The 20,347-nt window shown below is 38.2% G+C and overlaps 1 protein-coding gene across 1 annotated transcript in view; it reads left to right on the top strand.

Annotated features, from left to right (window-relative positions):
• Positions 1-20,347, top strand: part of lrp1bb (low density lipoprotein receptor-related protein 1Bb) — a 194,308-nt gene that overhangs the window by 56,440 nt on the left and 117,521 nt on the right. Inside the window, exons 8-18 of the mRNA XM_062431318.1 lie at positions 663-885; positions 3,364-3,556; positions 3,690-3,833; positions 5,073-5,309; positions 6,037-6,217; positions 9,524-9,743; positions 11,536-11,725; positions 13,785-13,907; positions 14,238-14,381; positions 15,406-15,531; positions 16,905-17,018. Coding sequence (XP_062287302.1) covers positions 663-885; positions 3,364-3,556; positions 3,690-3,833; positions 5,073-5,309; positions 6,037-6,217; positions 9,524-9,743; positions 11,536-11,725; positions 13,785-13,907; positions 14,238-14,381; positions 15,406-15,531; positions 16,905-17,018 — 1,895 coding nt within the window. The remainder of the gene's footprint in view (positions 1-662; positions 886-3,363; positions 3,557-3,689; positions 3,834-5,072; positions 5,310-6,036; positions 6,218-9,523; positions 9,744-11,535; positions 11,726-13,784; positions 13,908-14,237; positions 14,382-15,405; positions 15,532-16,904; positions 17,019-20,347) is intronic.

Raw genomic sequence — 20,347 nt, 5'->3', positions numbered from 1 at the left:
GATCAAAAATCTGATCTGCCACATATCAAAACAGGACCAAGCCACAAACATTATTTCTATATTATTATATTACAGGCACTTCCACGCCTGGCTCCAACACATTGGATGTTAACAGGGCTTTTGTTTAACTCTTCCCATAACCACACAAAATAATGTAGTTAACTAATGATATGCTTTCTGTTGTTCTTGGAAATAACACAATGTACCAACTGTGGGTTATAAACCAATAAGCCAAACACAGACACACAAAATATTTCTATACCTTATACTCTTGCTGTTGTGTTGCTTGCTTTGGAAAGACTATAAAAAAGCATCTCCCTCCTGAGATGCTGAGTATCACTCTCACTACAACCCCCGTGCACACACTTCAACATGTGATGTCCAAAGCTTTATGTCTAGTCGCAGTTGCTAAGTTACTGTTTGGGGGATGGGTTTAGTGATAAATAAAGTACTATTTTTATTTATCAAATTACTATAGGTAAATGCACCTACACATCAAACAAGACAGAAAAATACATACGTATGTCTGTGTATATATTTTTATTGTATGTAGAGGGAACAGATCTTAGAATATTTGGAGCAAAGACTGAAACTCTCGACCCCAACAATGTAGACTACAGCCTTTCTAGCGTTTAATCATTTAAATACTCCATCCTTTGCAGAATGATGTTCTTCACTGACTATGGAAACATGGCCAAGGTGGAGCGCTGCAACATGGACGGCACTAACCGGACCCGTCTGGTGGATTATAAAATTGAGCAGCCCACAGCTGTGGCATTGGACGTGGTCAAGAAGCTGGTGTACTGGGCAGATGCCTACCTGGATTACATCGATGTGGTGGATTACCAAGGCAGGAACAGGCACACCATTATCCATGGGAGCCAAGTGAGTGTCACATTTCACTTTAAGTGCTGCTTTTTGTCTTTCATGGGCTCCACATCATAAGGAGCCACTGTGGACAAACATCAGTGGGAATATGAACAGACAATTGGCTTCTCTAACCAGTTTGTCATCCCTCTCCTTTTGAGAGAGACCAAATTGAGGCATGAGAGGGAGTTTCTTGGTTAATTTTCTGATTTAGGGCACAGTGCTTTATCACTGCAAGACAGGTGGTTTATTCACTGCTTGTTGCTATAATTCACTCCTCATTTTCACAGTAAAGGTCTTCTGAATAGGGAATAGATGATTTATTCAATTGAAGGAATTGAGGCACATGTGGGGCTGTCTTCCAAATGAGCATGTCAATAGTCTCTCTCCTGTAGTACTTTTGAGGCCTTTCATCACAGATTATGACTATTCATTAAAAAGACCTTTTCAAGCAACTTGGACTACATATTCATCATTTATGAGGAGGGAATAATGTACATTTCAAGCCCCTTATTGTATTTGCAGGTGTTCTTTGCATATGATTGCCTCTTTCAATAGCTTGTGGTCTTGGTAGACAGAGGGTCTTTACAAAATTGCATCTACATGGCAACCAGCTCCTTTCTGCATCTTTTCCATATACTGTATAGGATCTTTTGTGTCATCGGCAACAGTATCAGTGGTCAGATGGGGCTACTTTGCTTACAGTTAAACCCACCATTACTATACATTTTTATGTTATATTCATTATAGTCATTTTACAACAAAGCTAACTTAAGTTCTATGTCAGTTTCCTAAAATTTGGCCAATTTTCCTTATTGTAAAACAAAATATTTTGCTCTCAAAATACCTTCCATTTATTTGTTATTTACCATACTATTTCAGTAGAGAAGAGAGTTATTCTGATTGACTATAATAGTAATGTAACTACTGTGTCTTGTTTAAAGGAAACCTGTTTAAAGGAAACTTCCGACATTGACGGAAATACGCTTTTTCAAGAATTTGATTAAAATATGTATTTCCTCTCATGTCTACCAATTAAATATAAAGTTACAGCCAGGAGACATTAGCTTAGCATGAAGACTAAAACGGGAGGTTAGGTGTTCCTGGGTCAGGTACCAAAGACCAATGAGCCAATTAGGGCTGCAACTAATGATTATTTTCATTTCTTATTAATCTTTTGGTTATTTTCTCAATAAATCAATACATTCTTTGGTCCATAAAATGTCAGAAAATGGTGAAACATGTTGATCACTTTTTCCCACAACCCAAGGTGACATCCTGAAATGTCTTGTTCTGTTCCAACCGTCCACAACCCAACAATATTCAGATGACTAAAATATAATCCAAAAAAAAGTAAAAAAATGTAATAGTTGGCAATTTATCAATAATCTCCACAGATAATCATCCACAGGGAGCTTTGCAGTTGCCACAGCCATTGACTGTGAAATTGCATATTTGAAAAGGCAAGCACCTGTCTGTGGGCCAACTGCAATTATGTAATTTCAGAGATTTACAGGTGCTTGTGTATGTTTGCAGAGCTTGCCGCGAAAAGCATGCAATAGGCCTTAGTCCAACACAGAAACCCCTATAATACCTCCACTTGATTGGATAGGTATATTTTTTTCACATGTAGATGTTTCCCCCTATTTCCAGTCTTTATGCTAAACTAAGTTAACCGCCTATCACTTCATATAGATGTGAGAGTAAGAGCGTGAGCAAGCATTTCCCCCTAAATGTCTAACTACTCCCTTAAGAATAATATCCCATTGTGTAGAGGCAGAATATGTTACTTTTATACATTGTCTCCAACCGCTTTATCACTGCATTGTGGAAAATCAACAATATAATATACGCTTAACTAGCCTTTTCCACCTCTTAATCACCACACCCTTGCTCTTCTATTTCCCCTGTCTGAGGTTGATCCTGTCTGGTTGATTCTGTCATCATATTCCCTCCAGCAAGTACCAAATAGCATGAATTACATGTCCTGTAGGTAAAGATGCAAATACAGTATATACAGTATGTGTGAGATTGCTTTGAAAGTTCTCCTGTGAAAGTAGAGTGCTGAGGCCAATTCCATAGCGAGAGATGGTTGAGTGGTTTGTTTGTAATTTATTTATTTATTCTAACGCATGTTTCTTGGTGCCCCTGATGTTAAGGTGTGGCCCAGTGAGCTTAGGTGTACTTCCTGTGAACACCGCTCATCCAGCCATGTCGCTTTGTGTGGGTGTCAGCCTGCTAAATGTAGCATGGAGGCTGTGGTGTCAGGGTCAGTGGCCTCCCCTAGGCGTCCAGCTTTTGACCCTTTGTGGGCTGCCAAATGTGCAGACAGCCCCAACCCCCTCTCCCATCCCCCTCATGCTTGCTGCATGTTTTGAGATAAAAGTCCTCATTAATTTGTGTTGTTATTGTTTTCTTTTATCCCTCTTGTGGTTTTACTTATTTTTGGCTTCAGGGAAGATAAAAAAAAGCACCATGGATCTTCTTGTTTTCCAGGTGTCATACATTTATGCATTAGCTGTGTTTGAGGACTACCTCTATGCTACCCACTCTGACCCTTCCAAAGGGAGTTCCACTGTGGAGCTGCTGGAGATCCACAGGTTCAACATCACAGCAGAGAGCAGGACACTAGCCAATTTGGGGAATACAAGAAGACTCCGTGTTTACCACAAACTCACTCAGCCAAAAGGTAAAGGACATTTTCTTAACATGTGCAAGTATGTGTCAGATTCTAAACCATCTTGTGACTCTCAAACTGTAGTCTATGTTAATGGTTAATTGGCTTATAATAATTCATTTGTCATGTCTGATTTTGTCCACAGTCAGAAGTCATGCATGTGAGACGGATTCATATGGAAAACCTGGTGGATGCTCCCATATTTGTCTTCTGAGTGGCAGCTACAAGTCTAGAACCTGCCGTTGTCGTACTGGCTACAGTCTGGGCTCTGATGGACAGACCTGCAAAAGTTAGTTTGTGTATTTTATATCTTATCCTTTAAAGCAGTCTTGTTTCTACCATTTAAATCAAATTCTAAAGGCAGTTCTTCCTATTCTTAACAATCCTGGGATATGCCTGAAAAGGACAACATGAGGCCTTGATTGTTCTGCGTCACTGGTCTTTTTGATATTGATGATTGTGCCTGAAAAGGTCATGTGTCATATTAGAGCTGAGGGTGTGCCACACATGCATCAGCCATAGACTGACAATGAAAAAGATGAGCGCTAGTGGATACAGACCCATTTGTAAGTGACGTTCTGCTATCGACCTGTCGCAAGCCTGATTGATTATTGCCATAATGAGGTTTTAAGTTTGTCTGCATTTGTTGGCTTGTCTGATCAATTGCTGGACATTGTGTAGTTGACAATAAAAGGAGAAGATCAAATTGATGACACAATCGGAGGGCCCACCACATTTCGATCGGGGTAACAAAGCATCGGGAGGCTTGGCATGACAGATTTGATTTATTCGCCCTGTATAGATGTTCTGATGACACCAGCTATCTCTCTCTTGCTCGTGCTTTCCCCTCTCCCTAAATATAATGATATTCGGTGCTAAATGGTAGTGCTTCTTCATACAGCAGTCACACTGGAATTTGATATCTGGGTCTCTTGCAATGCTTAATTGTCTCTTGGGTAGTTGGTCTCTCCCTCACAAAATGATAAATTGAAGTGAGGCATGTGTGGTCCTCACCCCCAGCATCACAGTCTCTTGGGTAGGGGCTGAGAGCGAGGAGAGGTCTGCTTCTCTCACTGGAAACCCTCCTTCATTCCTCCTCTTGCCTCTCCGGAGGATCCCAACGGGTTTGAGAACATACAGCCCCCTAAGCGACTGGCGGGCCGCCGAAGAGCTGCCTCAGCATTCTAGGCCTCTCTGTTTGCCTTTCTATCCAGACACCATGTTATTTTAGATCAGAGGAAGTGTTCACATCCAAGGTAAGTATTGCCATTGTATGTTTGCTCAAGCATTTTCCTTCTCCTATACTGTCAAGGCAGCTTTGTAGAGCACAAGTGTGATTGAGGGAGGAGAGTATGGTCATTGGCACTGATTACTGGCTCCATTAAGGTGAATGGATGGCCCTGGCTCTGGCTCACATATAAGAACAATGTGGCCGGTAAGAGGGTTTAATGCTGGGATCAGCATTGATGAATTAGACCAATTAATTGACAATAACAGTAAAATGGGTCTGTCCTTTCTTGCCTTGTAGAGCCCAAAAACGATCTTTTCCTGTTCTACGGTAAGGGGCGTCCGGGGGTCATCCGAGGCCTGGACATGAACATCAAGTCCAGCGATGAGCACATGGTGCCAATTGAGGACCTGGTCAACCCTCGAGCTATTGACTACCATGCAGAATTAGGACACATCTACTTTGCTGACACCACCAGTTTCCTCATAGGGCGGCAAAAAATAGATGGGAACAGTCGAGAAACGATACTCAAAGATGGTGAGTCAAAATGATTTTTATATACTAACTGCAAAAATTCCCTAGAATAAGTTAAGCTGACTGTACACAATGTCTTATATTAGCGACTCTGTTCGTGACATTAATGACTTTAACCTAATGGCTAAAGGTTAAAGCCATTTCACACACTCATACTCTACTCAAAACACTGAAAAGGTATGCTTAAATGCACTACACACTAATTGTACCTCATCTCAAGATAAAAAAAAAAGAAAAAGAAAAACATGTTAATGTGTTCTATTAGTGTGTAGAGAGTTTTCACGTGTTTATTTTTATACAAAGCAAGTTTTGCCGATAATTAGACACTTTGCAGTTCATTAAATCAATTTGATGTCACATAATGACAATACAACCTCTTACCAAACGCCACTATTGCTTGAGTGAGTAAAATATAAAACACAGCAAAGCTAAATTTTGCATATTTGGAAACTGTATTCATATTAATTCCCTGTTGCATTTGCATTAATTTATCTCAGTGGCTCCCTGGTTATTTTTTTTTGTTTTTTACACATTTACAATATAATCAGGATGTTCTGGATATAAATCTTATTTTACACACATTAAATACAGTTATGTTGTACATATGTTTGTTGAACCAATCAACGTTGTAGTTAAAGCATTAAGATTATTTGTCAAAACCTAGAAAAACTGCAGACAATATTTGGATTTGGTGATTCTGTTGAATTCTATGCTGCTGATTCTGTTGTAGAACTTGACAATGTTGAAGGAATCTCAGTGGACTGGATTGGGAATAATTTGTATTGGACCAACGATGGCTACAGGAAGACTATCAGCGTTGCCAGGTTGGAGATAGCCTCCCAGACCAGGAAAACTCTGTTGGAAGGGAACATGTCACACCCCCGAGCCATTGTTGTCGACCCTCTTAACAGGTCAGAAAAAGAACAAGAAAACCAAAACAAAATATCAGTCTTCAATGGTTAACCTGTATAAAAAAAAGGTAAATACATGGATCTAAGTTAAGAACAATGAATAGATAGATATGGGTGGTTGAAATAAAAAAGGAACAAAGAAACAAACAGAAAAGGAATATAATTAGGGTCTAGTTTTGTGGTCTTTTCAATATCATTTTTTTTAGAATGTATTTTGTCAGTGAGAGAATCAATTGTATGGACATACACATTACATCACATTACACCCTTCCCCCAACAATTGTGTGCCTCTACAGTGCCAAAGCAACCAGCCCTTAGCTAATTTAATTAGTGGTGCAGGTCATGTCATGGATCACGTTTGGTTTGAGTCATTTAGTGATCATTTGAATAATGAGTCAGTTATTTTACTGAATGTTGTGGATGTGGTGTGTTATTCAACCTGTTGCCACATGTGCAGTCCATTTGTGTGTTTTTGCTTGCCTTTCTGTAAACCTTCACCAATGTGGATTTGTGGGAATTCATAACTAAAAGAAAAAACAAAAAATGTTTGTATACAGTAAAACTTTCACTCAACAAATAAAGACCACTGGATGTAAATTATCAAACCGCTGTAAGCTATATTCCAAGGCAGCTCATGGTTTTCCATGATATTCTTGGAGAACAGTTATCGGTGTGTCCTCAGACACCAATTTAGGGATTTAATCACATTAACACAACAAATGTTGGAGAGGGAGTGGAGTATATTACTCTCAAGTAAACCATCATGATTAAACTCATATAACTTAAGCTGTTTTATTAGGTTTGTATTTTTGAGAAAGAAAATGGTGGTTCGTCATGTTGCCCAAGTATGAACCACCACTACAAGCTCATTAGCCACGTGTTAGTTGTTCTTCCGTAGCCTCAATATATAATTTCCTTGTGTTCCTGTGTGAATTTATTTATGGCGGACCCCACCAGCAGAGCTGATAATTAACATACAGAGAAGATGCTGCAAACCTCCATTTCAATGAGTGTCTTAAGGATCTTGGGGATTAACTCTTTAAGGCTTAAATCGTATTAACACATACCAAATCCATAGCAGTCAGAGATTAGTTTCCAAGCCTCAAGAGGGTTGTTCTGAACATTTTGCCATACACAGCTGTTTCACTTCTACAAACACATACAGCAAAAACTAAACCAAAACTTATTCATACTTGGCTTTTATTGACTTTAACAGCCCTTCTGATTTCAATTAACATTGCAGGCCTAATATTCACTACCACCATATGAAAAAGACACAGGTTAACAGAATAAATGCTATGCAAATGTGGATAGATCCTCCAAGTTCTCATTCAGTTTGTTGTGCTAGAAATATATATTGTTAAATGATTTAGTAAATATCATAAGTATAAATATTAATGTACTTAAATATTTAATCAAATACGTACTCAGTTTTCTAAAAATATGGACGTTTTCAGTGCAAAAACTGTATTGTAGGACTGTAATTACAAAAGCCGAATTGCAATTGATATTTTTCTTTCCACTCACATCTTTCTCTTCATGCTAACAATGACATGGATTTAGACATTCAGATACAAGTAATACATGTCACAGTGGTGCAGATTGGATATTGAAGGAGAATGACAGCACGCAAGTCAGCACACAGATTTTAAAACATCAAATATGTGCGTGAGCCTTGTGAAAAGAACAGAAAATAATTTAACTATGGTAGGAACTCAGCTTGAAATTTTTAAAACTAATATGTTCTATTCATCTAGACTATTTATGTTTCGCCCTGACATATGCAGCATTCAGGAGAGAGAATATCAGTCCCTTTTTTATGTAATGATTAATAACTTTTACTTGGACCTCCCAGTGACAGCACAAATGATTAGAAAAGCTACTTTTTGGCTTCTAAAGGAGCACTGAGCCTGAACCCACTAGTCCTTTGATCTCTATCTATGTCTTGAATGCATTCTTGGAACCTTATTTTCAGCTCTGTTTTGCAACTCCAGTCCATTCCAGTCCAGTCAAAGACAGCTAGAGTCAGCTCAGTCTCATCTCATACATGTATTTACATAAAATATCTAGACACAAGTTTGACTTGAGTGATGCTTTACTCAGCTTTAGTCAACTTTGGATCCCTGGATGAGTGTGTATGGACAGCTCTGTAGCAACTTGCAAAAGCTATGGTCTGTCCCCATTCTATTTTTCCAACTGGAAGTTTAAACCACATTGTACACTAGGTATGCTCTGGAGATGATGATCGGCTTGCATTAATTAAAAATCAAATTTTCTTTTTTTTTTGTACAATGCAGCAGTATATTGTCCATATACCTATCTGATATGGTATCTGAGTATGTCTGTGTGTTTGTAGGCGTGTGTGTGTTTGTGCGGTGAGAACCACTGAATAATTCATGGAGTCGTAAAGATGACTTCGAGACAGAGGGAGTCCTCATTCACCTCCATATCCGATGCTGTTTCATCTTCCCTTAGCCAGCCATATATCATTGATGAGAAACAGGGGCCACATGGCTCAGTCAGCAACACTCAAAGAGAGCAAATCCCATGGGCATTGTTACTAGAGAACAGATCACGTCAAATTGTTGACCCAATCACGTTTCAAATACCATAGGCCCACTGAGAGTTGCAGTCTCGGTATACACAAGACACACTTTTTCTTATTTTTTGGTGTGGAATAAAAGACTTCTTACTTTGCGCTGATGTACAGTCAAGCGGCATTTTAACTTGATCAGTCTGAATAATTTCCCAGGCTGTGTTGCACATAGTTTTGACTGCCATGGGGGTTTGATTATTTGGTTTTACAAACATAAAATTATGATTCCAGTTTGTTTCCATTTCTGTCTGGATCTCTTTTGTTGTGATGTTAAAATCAGTCTTCTGAGCTTCTGGTTATACGGTTGTATTTGGCAGTACAGGTTTTGTACTTTATAATGTTCTCTTTATAAATCAAAGCAGCAGGGGAAAGATTCAGCAGGGAGCACAGTCATGCCTTCCCATGGGTGCACAGAACAGAACCCTGTAGACACATATCACTGCAAGATGGAATAGATCATTTTGAGAAAAGCCGGCAGAAACATACTGTCACACATATTGATTGATAAGAAATCAAAGCAACACGCACAACCATTTAACATCAGTGTCTTGAGAAGTAAAGGTTGGGATAAATGGGGGATAGACTGCAGATTGCCTTATATCTACTGTTGTGTGTTCTTTTTGTATCAAGTCTGATCTAAAGCAGTGCCTCAAAGGTGCAATAATTGCTATGTTTGTGTGCCTGTATGTGTGGTTCTGTATATATGATAGCTGGATGTACTGGACAGACTGGGAAGAGGATGAGGTCAATGACAGCATTGGGCGGATAGAGAAAGCCTGGATGGACGGTTCCAACCGCCGCATTTTTGTCACCTCCAACATGTTGTGGCCCAATGGCCTTACTTTGGACCATGGAAGCAGCACCATGTACTGGTGTGATGCCTACTATGATCACATCGAGAAAATTCACCTCAATGGGACCGGAAGAATGGTAAGTTCAATATGTAGAGATCATGCAGAGTAACTATGATATGTAGGAACTATGATAAACAGGAACTGTGCAAATAATGTTAGGACTGATTTAGTCAGCTTGAAGGTGTGCTGTGATCATTCCTGGCTGTTTCTTTTTCTTTTCTTTTTATTTCATGCACTTCTTGACTTGATCACATGCTGTGTAAAAATCATGTCCAACTTATAGGTTAGGTTAGGTAAGTTCTATGTTTCCGATCATTTACAAAATAAATTCACAATAATTTCTTGAACAGATGTTCATGCAAACAAAACAAAGATAAGAGAAAAAGTGATAAGATACATGAACACAACAATTAATATATCATCATTCTTTCCTCATCCAATTTATACATACTGAAAATAATAAGCTGAGCAAAAGACGCTGCTGCAGAATAATTCTGCATTGTTGTCATGTTAATTTGATATAAAATGAGTGGTTTATAAATTTAAAAAATAAAATCAATTTTTTGTGTAAAATCACTATTATTTAATAATTTCATGGTCTGAATATGATTTCTTTATTTTACGAATGATGCAATTTTAGTCTTAGTCTACAAATGTTAGTCTACAAAGCAGCGATATGAATGAAAAGTGCTCCTCTTCCCATATCAGCCAACAAGACATCCCTTCATACCCAACCGCTTCTGTCGACTCTGGTTGTACATGCATATTAAACTAATTCATTATTTGCAAATGCTATTTAATCAATGCCAAGGATCCTACCAAACATTATTATAAGCGTACAGTGCTGTGCGCATACATTTGCGCAAAGAAAACTGAATCACATTCATCTTATACTGTGATAAAATAATTTCCAAGCACATATTCAAACAGTTAGAACCCTGTTTGAGATTTTTTGTTGCTGGTAGCATCTTTCTATAGCTCATCTTTTTGGCTTTGACAATGCACGCAGAGGGAGGTGCAGACCACTGTTAACTTCAGATCATATCCATCAGAATTAAAACACATCACACAGCTCTTCTCCAATACACTATGCTTTATTCAACAAATGTTAATGGCTATCCTGTGATCACCGGGGTGGTGTCTGTCTTGCTTTTATGCAATTGACTTATTTAGTGTGTTGTAATTCATTGAAAATGACTGTAAATACAACACATACAAAACATCATAATCAATCCCTTCTTTAAAATGACCAGATACAACATGTATACAACAATAAGAAATATTAATGACCATACATCCAGAACATATATTTCCATAATATTATCAAGAAAATATACTTCATATTCTTTCATCCCAAGCTATCAATGAGTAAAAAAAAGAAGAAAAAAGAATATCCATTTCTCAGTTCAGGCAAACAAAACTATGTATTACATCATATGCCTAAAGCCTAAAAATCCAGAATGCAATTTCTCCAAATATCTCCCCCTCTTTGATAAACATACCCTCACAATTCCCAAATATGTATTGGGTGATTCATTTCCATAAAATGTGCTGCGATTGGATAGACCTCTTTATTTGCATCTCATGGTACTTTTATGTTGTGCTATTCTTTGTCTGAGTTCTTGTGATGTTTCTCCTGTATAGACTATCCTTTTCTGCAAGGACATGTTGATAGATTAATGACACTCTTTGTATTGCATAAGATCATTCTTCTGAGTTGTATTTTTTAACTCTTTAAGTGGATGGTTGAAGTTTGTGTAGTTGTGCCCCACATTTTTAATTGCCATCTGGAACTGGTGTGATTATCATATCGGTGTGATTACCATCCAAATTTTGTGATTACACTGTATGTTGGCTTCATATTGCAGGTGGTGTACAGTGGGAAAGAGCTGAACCATCCATTCGGTATCTCTCATTATCATAATTTCATCTTTTGGACGGAGTACATGAATGCCTCGGTCTTCCAGCTGGACTTGAACACTGGCGATGTCACTCTGCTGCGGAGCGAGAGACCACCACTATTTGGCCTGCGAGTCTTTGACGCACAGATTCAGCAAGGTTGGCTGCTTTCCCTTCATTTACTCCTCAGCCAGCGCCACTGAACCGTAGCTTCCCTAACAGAGAGAGTGGCTGTTTTGTACCGCCTTTAGAATCATTCTGAGCTGTATATCCAGACATTTGTATTCCCTAGACACATTTATTTAATGGAAAGCACTTTATATGATATATACACTAGAGAATATGCATACATGCCTACTGGTGTCAAATTTCATGGTATAAACCAGCACACTGAACAGCAGTGACAGTGACTTTGAAATCACTTGGGGATCCACTCTATGAAGTTATATAGGGTGGTCAAGGTTTGCAGGGGTTTGCTCACTTTTATAGTAAATGATGATGGATTCATGCTGTTAGAAAGTTGAAAAGGACATATATGAGAGGTAATGGAAATGGCTGACCGCAGAATACTGCATTTGTCCACCCAGCAGGCATTTCACGTTGTTATGCTGTAACTGGCACAATAATAACACAAATAATAATTATTATAATGATAATAATACATTTAATTTGTACTGTACTTTTCATTCTTAGTGAAACTTAAAGTGCTACTGTATTAATAACATATAACACACAACATATTAAAAAAATATATATTAATAGAGGTATTATGAAAAAGCCTTTCTGAATATAATGGGGTATTTCATGAAAAAAAAAAAAAGGCTAGGGTCTGTGCTGCCCTCAGATGGTTAGGAAGAAAAGTGTGGTGCAGCAGAGCAGAAGGCTCAATCCCCCATGGTGTGGAGTTTGGTACTGGGGGCCCCGAGGAGCAAGCAGCTGGCAGATCTGAGGGTGCAGGTGGAGGTTTGTGGTATGATCAGTTCCTGTAGGTAGGGAGATCTGTTGATGGATTTCTATGTAAGTAGCAGGACTTTGTAGTCAATCCTGAGGGGGACAGGGAGCCAGTGCAATGAAAACAGAATTGGTGTTATTTTTTTGTGTTTTTGCACTCTCATCAGGATCCTGGCAGCACTGTTCTGAATGTACTGGAGCTTTTGGATGCTTCTGCCAGAGATCCCTGTAAAGAGTGTATTGCAGTAGTCCAGTCTTAAGGAGATAGAGGCATGGACAAGTTTGTCTGCATCTGACAGGGTTAGAGAGGGGCAGAGTTTAGAGATGCATTTGAGATGGTGGACAGAAGTTTTGCATAAATGTCCTATAAGGTCATCAAACGTCAGCTGAAAGTCAAACCTAAGGTGTGACATGGCCACCAAAACGGCTTGGGGGCAGTTTTGATGTACAGCTGGGTATCATCAACATATCAATGAAAAGACATCCCATGTCTGCTAAAGATTGTAGTGCTCAGACACCAACTCCATAATCAGGGAAGGTTGATGCTAGTGATTTAAATATAGAGAAGGATAATTTTACACAGTCTAGTGATGTGTTTTTAAAATGATGTCATGAGTTTGTTTTATTGCCAAGACACAGTTTTTCATGCACAACTTTTATTGCTGTGGATTTTGAGTAGGCAAGTTCCATGCCAAGTTTAGTATGTGATGCAGATGAATGGCTCACACCATGCAGAGAGTATTTGGTGGACATTTCTCCATTGTTCATGTCACTGAATAGATTAATTGGCTGTCCAGTCCTTTGAGTATTACTGATTGGTTCTTACAAAACCAAAAGCTTTATCTCATTGGCTCAGACACTGCCTTTGGGCTCTGTGTTAAATGAAAGTGACAGAGGTGTCTTATGCCTTAACTTTATATGTGACAGTTTTTTTCCCCTCTGAGAATGTCGGCTTTGTTGAGAAAGAGAAATTATTACTCTAAGAAGGATAAAAATTTCAAATGTGTCTCACCAACAGCTTTGCCAATAATTAATTTGACATGTGGTTATAGATTGCATGGCTCTACAAGATAGGAAATTAATTTTGTATCGATACGATTATTTATTTTTCCAGCATGCATTCAAAGTGACCCCTTGATCCTCTGCTGCTTATTGTGCAGAAGAAAAATGGACAAAACAGCAAAAGAAATGCATGGCACTTAAGGTGGGCTTTAGAAAATGTAGCTTTGAATGAGCAAGACACCTTATTTCGGATCTATTTCTCCAGGTGACAACGCATGCAGTTTGAATTATGGGGGCTGCAGTACCCTCTGCCTTGCCATCCCAGGAGGCAGAGTGTGTGCCTGCGCTGACAACCAGGTTCTGGAGAAGAACAATGTCACCTGTACAGGTAGGAGGACATAATGAATCAGACAGAGCAAGAGGCCTAAGATCATCTTTATTCAGTATACTGTAATCCTGGCTTCATCCTATGGGAAAAATATCAAATAATAACCTTATCTATTCACATGCAAATCCGTTGATAAACAAATAAATACAGATGGGAAATCCTCCCACTAGGTTTCCTGAAATATAAGCCAAATCCCAGTTGTTAAGGATAGGGTCATGGCACATAATTAACATGTTTTTTGTGCTATTATTGCTGTGCCAATAATTTACCCTAAACACATACTTCATAGACGGTCTCTGGTTAATTTTGTTTCACCACTGTTTCTCCCAGAAGTCTCCAACGGTGGTTTAGAGCCGCTGCGATGTAAAAATGATGAGTTCCAGTGCCATAATCAACGCTGCATACGGGCCTTGTGGAAGTGTGACGGAGATGACGACTGTCTGGATGGCAGTGATGAAGAGAGCCACAGCTGCTGTAAGGATCTTAAAATGTGTCTGCTGGCCCACACATTGCATACAAATGCAGAACAACACTGTATAGATAGTATACACTTACTTTTGCATGCACAACCATACACCAAGCTAAAAAGACACAAGCTTTATAAAGCTGATTCTCACTTGCAGGCACCTTCTATGTTCCTAAATGTCAGTGCTGAAGTAAGGATGAAAAATGTTCCTCCTCCACATTGCTGTTTCCCCTTCTGCGCTTGTTGAAGTGGTTTTGCTCTTTAACAAATCAGTTGGACAAACACCATGTTAGACAGCTAGATGCTGGTTAACTTTTTTTCAGGAAGTTAAGTACCATAATCCAATTGTATGCTAATGTTAAAAAATCAGTTATCTGCTTTGATGAAATGATTGTGATAAGATAATAAGATGATTACAATAACACTGGTTTCAGTGTACAAACACAGCCACCACTCTCCTAAGTATTTTTGGAATTATATTGCTTCAAAATGGAAGGTAATTTATCAAGCACATAATGTCACAATATCCTAGAACTGCACAGACATTTTCTCATATTCACTTAGTATGATTTATGAGTAATGAGGCTTAATGAATTTGAATGGTCAATGTGTAATTAAAGTTAAATGACATGACTGGAAAAAAGGAGCTTGGCTCCTACAGTACTTCCATTGAAGTATATGATATAAAAGTAGCTTTGTATAAAAAAAAAAATCAAAGCACTAAAAGCATATCAAATATACTTAAGACCACTGTAAAATTGTTATGGAGAATCCATTACTCTATTTAAGGACAAACCAGCAAGGAGAAACATGAGTAAAACATCATTCCTTTTTATGGCTCCTGATGTGGCTTGTTGGTCCACCAGTGCAAGATTAGATGAGCTGTGTACTTAAAGGTTTAGATTAAGGCTCTGTATGATACGTTTGATTTAAAAAATATATTATTTTTAATTTTATTTTTATTTATTTTATTTATTATTCCAGTAGCTGCAAAGTCACTTTATGATTGTTGTTGTTGTTTGAACTTTGCAGACAATCACACGTGTCCATTTGATCAGTTCAAATGCAGCAACAATCGCTGCATACCCAAACGATGGCTTTGTGATGGAACAAATGACTGTGGTAACAATGAGGATGAGGCTAACCTCACATGCTCAGGTATGTACTGTACCACTTCTGTATGTCTGTCTTAGGTGCAGTGTGGCTTCAGGCTGGTCATTTTACAATCATGTCACCTCAGTGTAGAAGATGATATTCTGTAATTTCAATAACACTTTTTCATAAAGTTAATGGAACTTAATAATTAAAAGTACAGTTCAGTGAGGCATACATAATATACATACATAACATCTTGTGATCTAATTTTTCTCACCTCACATTAACTGTATTCATCAGTGTGTTCAACAGTCATGCTGGGAGTTGTCAAGACAATTAGCACAGCTACAGTTTTCAGCTCTCAGTAGCTTCAGTATAGTGCAATCTTATTAGGAGAGTGTACTCTCCAGTATCAAAGTATCAATCCAGTCTTACATGTGTAATCGTGACATTGGTCCACAGTACAACAAGTGTTAGATTCACAATGACAGATTCAAAATTGTCCTATGTTTTTAGTTTTCTTTTTCTTTTTTGGCTTACTCTTTTCTATTGGCCTGTATCCATGTCACATGACTGACAAGTTTCTGTCTGCAAAAAAAAAGAAAAGAAAGAAAAAAGCTTGACATTCATTTTATTCTCAATGGAAAATGCAATATGTTAAGATAGTTTCAGCATCAAAATGCAGTTTGATAACATTTTGTATTATGTAATGTGCATTTTATTTTTTAATAACTGACAAACTAAACATCATTAAATTAAGATGATGAAAGTAAAATGCACATTTCTCACTAGAAATGTTATAAAAATGCATTTAAATTACGAAACTATCTTGATTTTTTTTTTTTTTTTTTACTGAGGATAAAAGGAATGTCAGCCATTTTTCAGTTTTACAGGCGGATACTTGTCACATCACCTGATGTGGACACAGGTCCACAGAAAAGCATAGGTCAAAATAACATTGGCATCTCAGCATTTTAGAGCTATTGTAATACTAATATGTTCTGCGTTGTTTGATGTGACACTGGGTTGGTGTGTCAGAAACATTTATCACTTTGCTTCACATGTATTCATTAGGGCCTCTCTGGAGCTTTTTATCCTTAGAAGATCAATCAATAAGCATTAGCCAGCGGATGATTAATTATCCCTCATCATCTGATTGACATGTATATCCCACATCAGCAAGATATCACTTGTGTGCTGTCCGTGTGTGCCCAGCATTGCTGTGCAGCATGTAACTGACAGCCCGTCAAGCAGTAGCACGTTTCTCATGGCCTTCAGACCTTCTGTGCTGTACCATGGTGATTGAGCGATAAAGAGTTTTCACTGGGCAGACATTGACATCCTGGTGATGTAGTGATCATTAGAGTTGTTGTGTACATCCTGCATTGACTTATGCGCGTGTGATTGAATTAAGTGGCTTCCTTATTCTCTTTCAGCCCAGCCCTGTCAGGCTGACCAGTTCTCCTGCCAGACTGGACGATGTATACCTCAAGCCTGGAGCTGTGACCGGGAGAATGACTGTGGAGATATGTCTGATGAAATGTCATGCAGTAAGTTTCACTCAGCTGTTTACCATGTCATTCAAGTGTCAGTGTGGATTTGACTGCTAATGCTATTTGTGCTGTTCTATTTGAACAATATTTTAAGAAGTCCAGATTGTTACATGAATCAAACACTAATAAGGGCATATAGGACAATCACTAGTTGTTTACTCTTCACTGTTAGTAACACCTACTCAAGGCATATTTCAAGCCTTAATGAGTAAGATGTTTTTTATTGACCTATGCATATCTGTGAGGGGTGACAGTGCTGTGAAGTTCCATTACATTTCAAAATTCACTTTCCATTCTGCTCTTGAAACTCAGAAAATGTATAATTTATGTAGCAGACTGTGCCAGAAACATTTCAATATTTGTGCAGAAACTTAGTGGGTTTAGGGTAATCAGGTTTTACCTCAAATTAATAGACAGAAAAAAAAAAATATGTGCTGAGCAACACTTACACAGGATCAGTTAATGTAATTTGATAAGTATATTTTTTTTCATGTGTAGTGATGTACTGTATGAAAGCCATAACTCACAATGGTTTGCCCTGATATGTGAAAAATAAGGATGAAATAGAGTTTTTAGCCAGCTAGCGGTGTGGCTCTAGGGGTGGCAATGATTGTTTTTCAGTCTACTAGACTCCAGACTGAAATATCTCAAATATTAGATGGATTGTGATGAAATTTGGTGCAGATATTTATTGTCCCCATAGAATGATGGTAATCTCCTGACTTTCATGTAGCACTGCCAGCATGTCAAAATTGCCACTTATCCTGTGAAATATTTCAACTTCAACTGGATTGGCAAAAAGATGTATGGATATTCATGCTTTCCAGACAATGTATCCCCATGATTTTGGTGATCTCCTAGACTTTCCTCTAGTGTCACCATGAAGTTAGCATTTGTGGTTTTGACTGAAATGTCTTGTTCAATTAATAGATGGATCACCATGAAACTTGGTATGCAGATTGATGTCCCCTTCAGAATGATTTATAACAGCTTTGGCTATACCTTAACATTTCCTGTTTTGCCATCATTATATACAAGTCTCGGTTTGTCCAATATGTTGGTTTGTGACCAAATATCTGCATAACATTCATATGCTAACATGCTAAATGGTTGTCATGGTTAGCATGCTAGCATGTTGGTATTAGTATTTACCTCAAAGCAATGCTGTGCCTAATGTTAAGCTGGCCAACGATAATTTTCTGTGGATATGGTGCAACAAGGTATAAACTGAGGAACCTCAGACAATGATTTGAATCCAATAACACAATTAAAAAAAACATAGTTTGGTAAGGAGTGACCCATGTATTACTCAACTGGCTTAATAAAATTGAAAATATGTTTGATTGTTGGTTCACCACCTGTCAATTATTTGAGTACTGAGATACTCTCAGAAAAAACATCCACCCGCAGCTTCTTATCATTTTTGTGATTTTTCAAATATTTTGCTAGTCTCATTCACATGCATTACTTTATTCAACTGAGATAGTTTTAGGAGTTGAATTATTGATACTGTGTTCTTTGGACCAAGAAATAGACATGCACTCACTGATGGCATCAGCTTAGAGGGGTGGTGCAAAGAACGTACTTTTGCACAGTAATTCTCAAGTCGTGTCTCAGTGGTATTATACAATCTGTCAGCCTCAGTTTGTAAAAGTTGCTGTGTGTGTTCTGGATTAATCTTGGAAAACATACTGTACATAAGTGGGAAAAAGACATAGCGCGGCATGATGGCCTGGAGTTTTTAAAGCTCTTTGAAGATGTATTTAACCTTTTTATGCAAAGGAAAAGAGCATTTTAGGCTGTAAAATAGGTTTTCAGCAGGGGAATTGAGCTGGATGAATAACCAGCATATATTTAAAAGATGGGAGTAAAGGTTTTAAGATTCCCCTTTAATCACTATTTGTATTAAATCAGCCCTTTACAGTGATTGATGTTTGCCAAATGCTGCACTGTGCTGTATTGCCTCAGCCTCCCTTTGTGTGTCCTAAGCTGCTTCAATACGCAGTCACAAACAGCCAGGGTGTAAGCAGTAATTAAAGTTCATGCTCGGCTTCATTCAATCATAATCAAGCTGTGCAGCAAAACATATTCTCTCCCATACTGTTGTCTGAGCTTCCTCGGGCATTACTTCTCTGTAAGCACTCCACTGTGCAGCTCTGGCAGCTCACTTAGCTTCAGTGAAGCTACTGTGGGTTTTGGAACACCTGAAGCTCAGTGGTGGCCGCCTTAGAGATTGATGCTAATTTGGATTTTGTTTGTCAGTAGTTTAGTAGTTGTCACATAGTGTCTCATATTGAGCTCTCTGTTCACTTGAAGCCACCATTATTTATGAATGCCAGTGTTTCATTTTTAGCCAGGCTCACTGTTTACTTGAAACCTTCATTATTTATAGATGTTATAGCTTCATTTTTAATGAATGTTAAATTCCTACTAGTCATGCGCTGTCAGTGAGACCTCACACATTTGAGGGAAATATAGGAGACAGTTGTCTGATAAAGATACAGTATGTCTCCTCAACACTGCCTAAGGTATTCCAGGCAGCAGTAGCAGCAGCAGATGCCAAGAAATCAATTCAAATGTAGACTTGCGTTTCATACTAAAGTCAATAAAGCTTCAGGCATCCAGTAAGATATTTGAAAAGTACTATATATGTAGTATCTCAAAATCGGAAACAAGAATGGTATCTGATGGGAAAAACAAATGTCAGTCCTCACACAATGTCATCAGCCTGAAAAACACTGTAGTATCTGTTTTACTTGCAGCACTGGTAGAGAATATTGATGCTATAACGTAGACCAATTTAGTTCATGAGGTCTCCTTGACTGCAGTGATGGATGTTGTAACCAATATTGGCTGACTACAGAGGTGGTAATTTGCTTTCACCAGTATTGTCAAGTTAATTTATAAATGTAGAGGAAAAACATGCATATGTATGTTGTCTAATGTGTCTATACAGGCCCAATCAGCAACAGTTCCTGACCCAACCCAAGCTGTCTAGGAAGACAAGGAAAGGTTTAAAAACCTCAGTTGATTTAACATAGAGGAGAACATTTTATAGACACCCCTTTCCAAAGTTTGCAGTGGGTGCAATAGCAGCCAGGTTGAGATGAACAATTACAGACTTGAAAAAGTGGCTGTCACAGCATGGCGACTGTAATATGTCAAACCAAGTCATTTAGTTAATCACAATATTCACAATATTCAGTCCCTGTCTGCCTTCAACCCCCATTGTGGACAAATATTATAGAAGTAGCAGACTATATATCTTAAGTGCATTGGAATATAGACTATGATTTGACTGTTTGTAATAAGCGCTTCAACCAGTC

Source organism: Scomber scombrus, chromosome 13 (assembly GCF_963691925.1).
Source record: "Scomber scombrus chromosome 13, fScoSco1.1, whole genome shotgun sequence".
Taxonomy (NCBI): Eukaryota; Metazoa; Chordata; class Actinopteri; order Scombriformes; family Scombridae; genus Scomber; species Scomber scombrus.
Note: the sequence above shows the minus strand (reverse complement) of the source record. Positions and strands in the feature narration are given on the sequence as shown.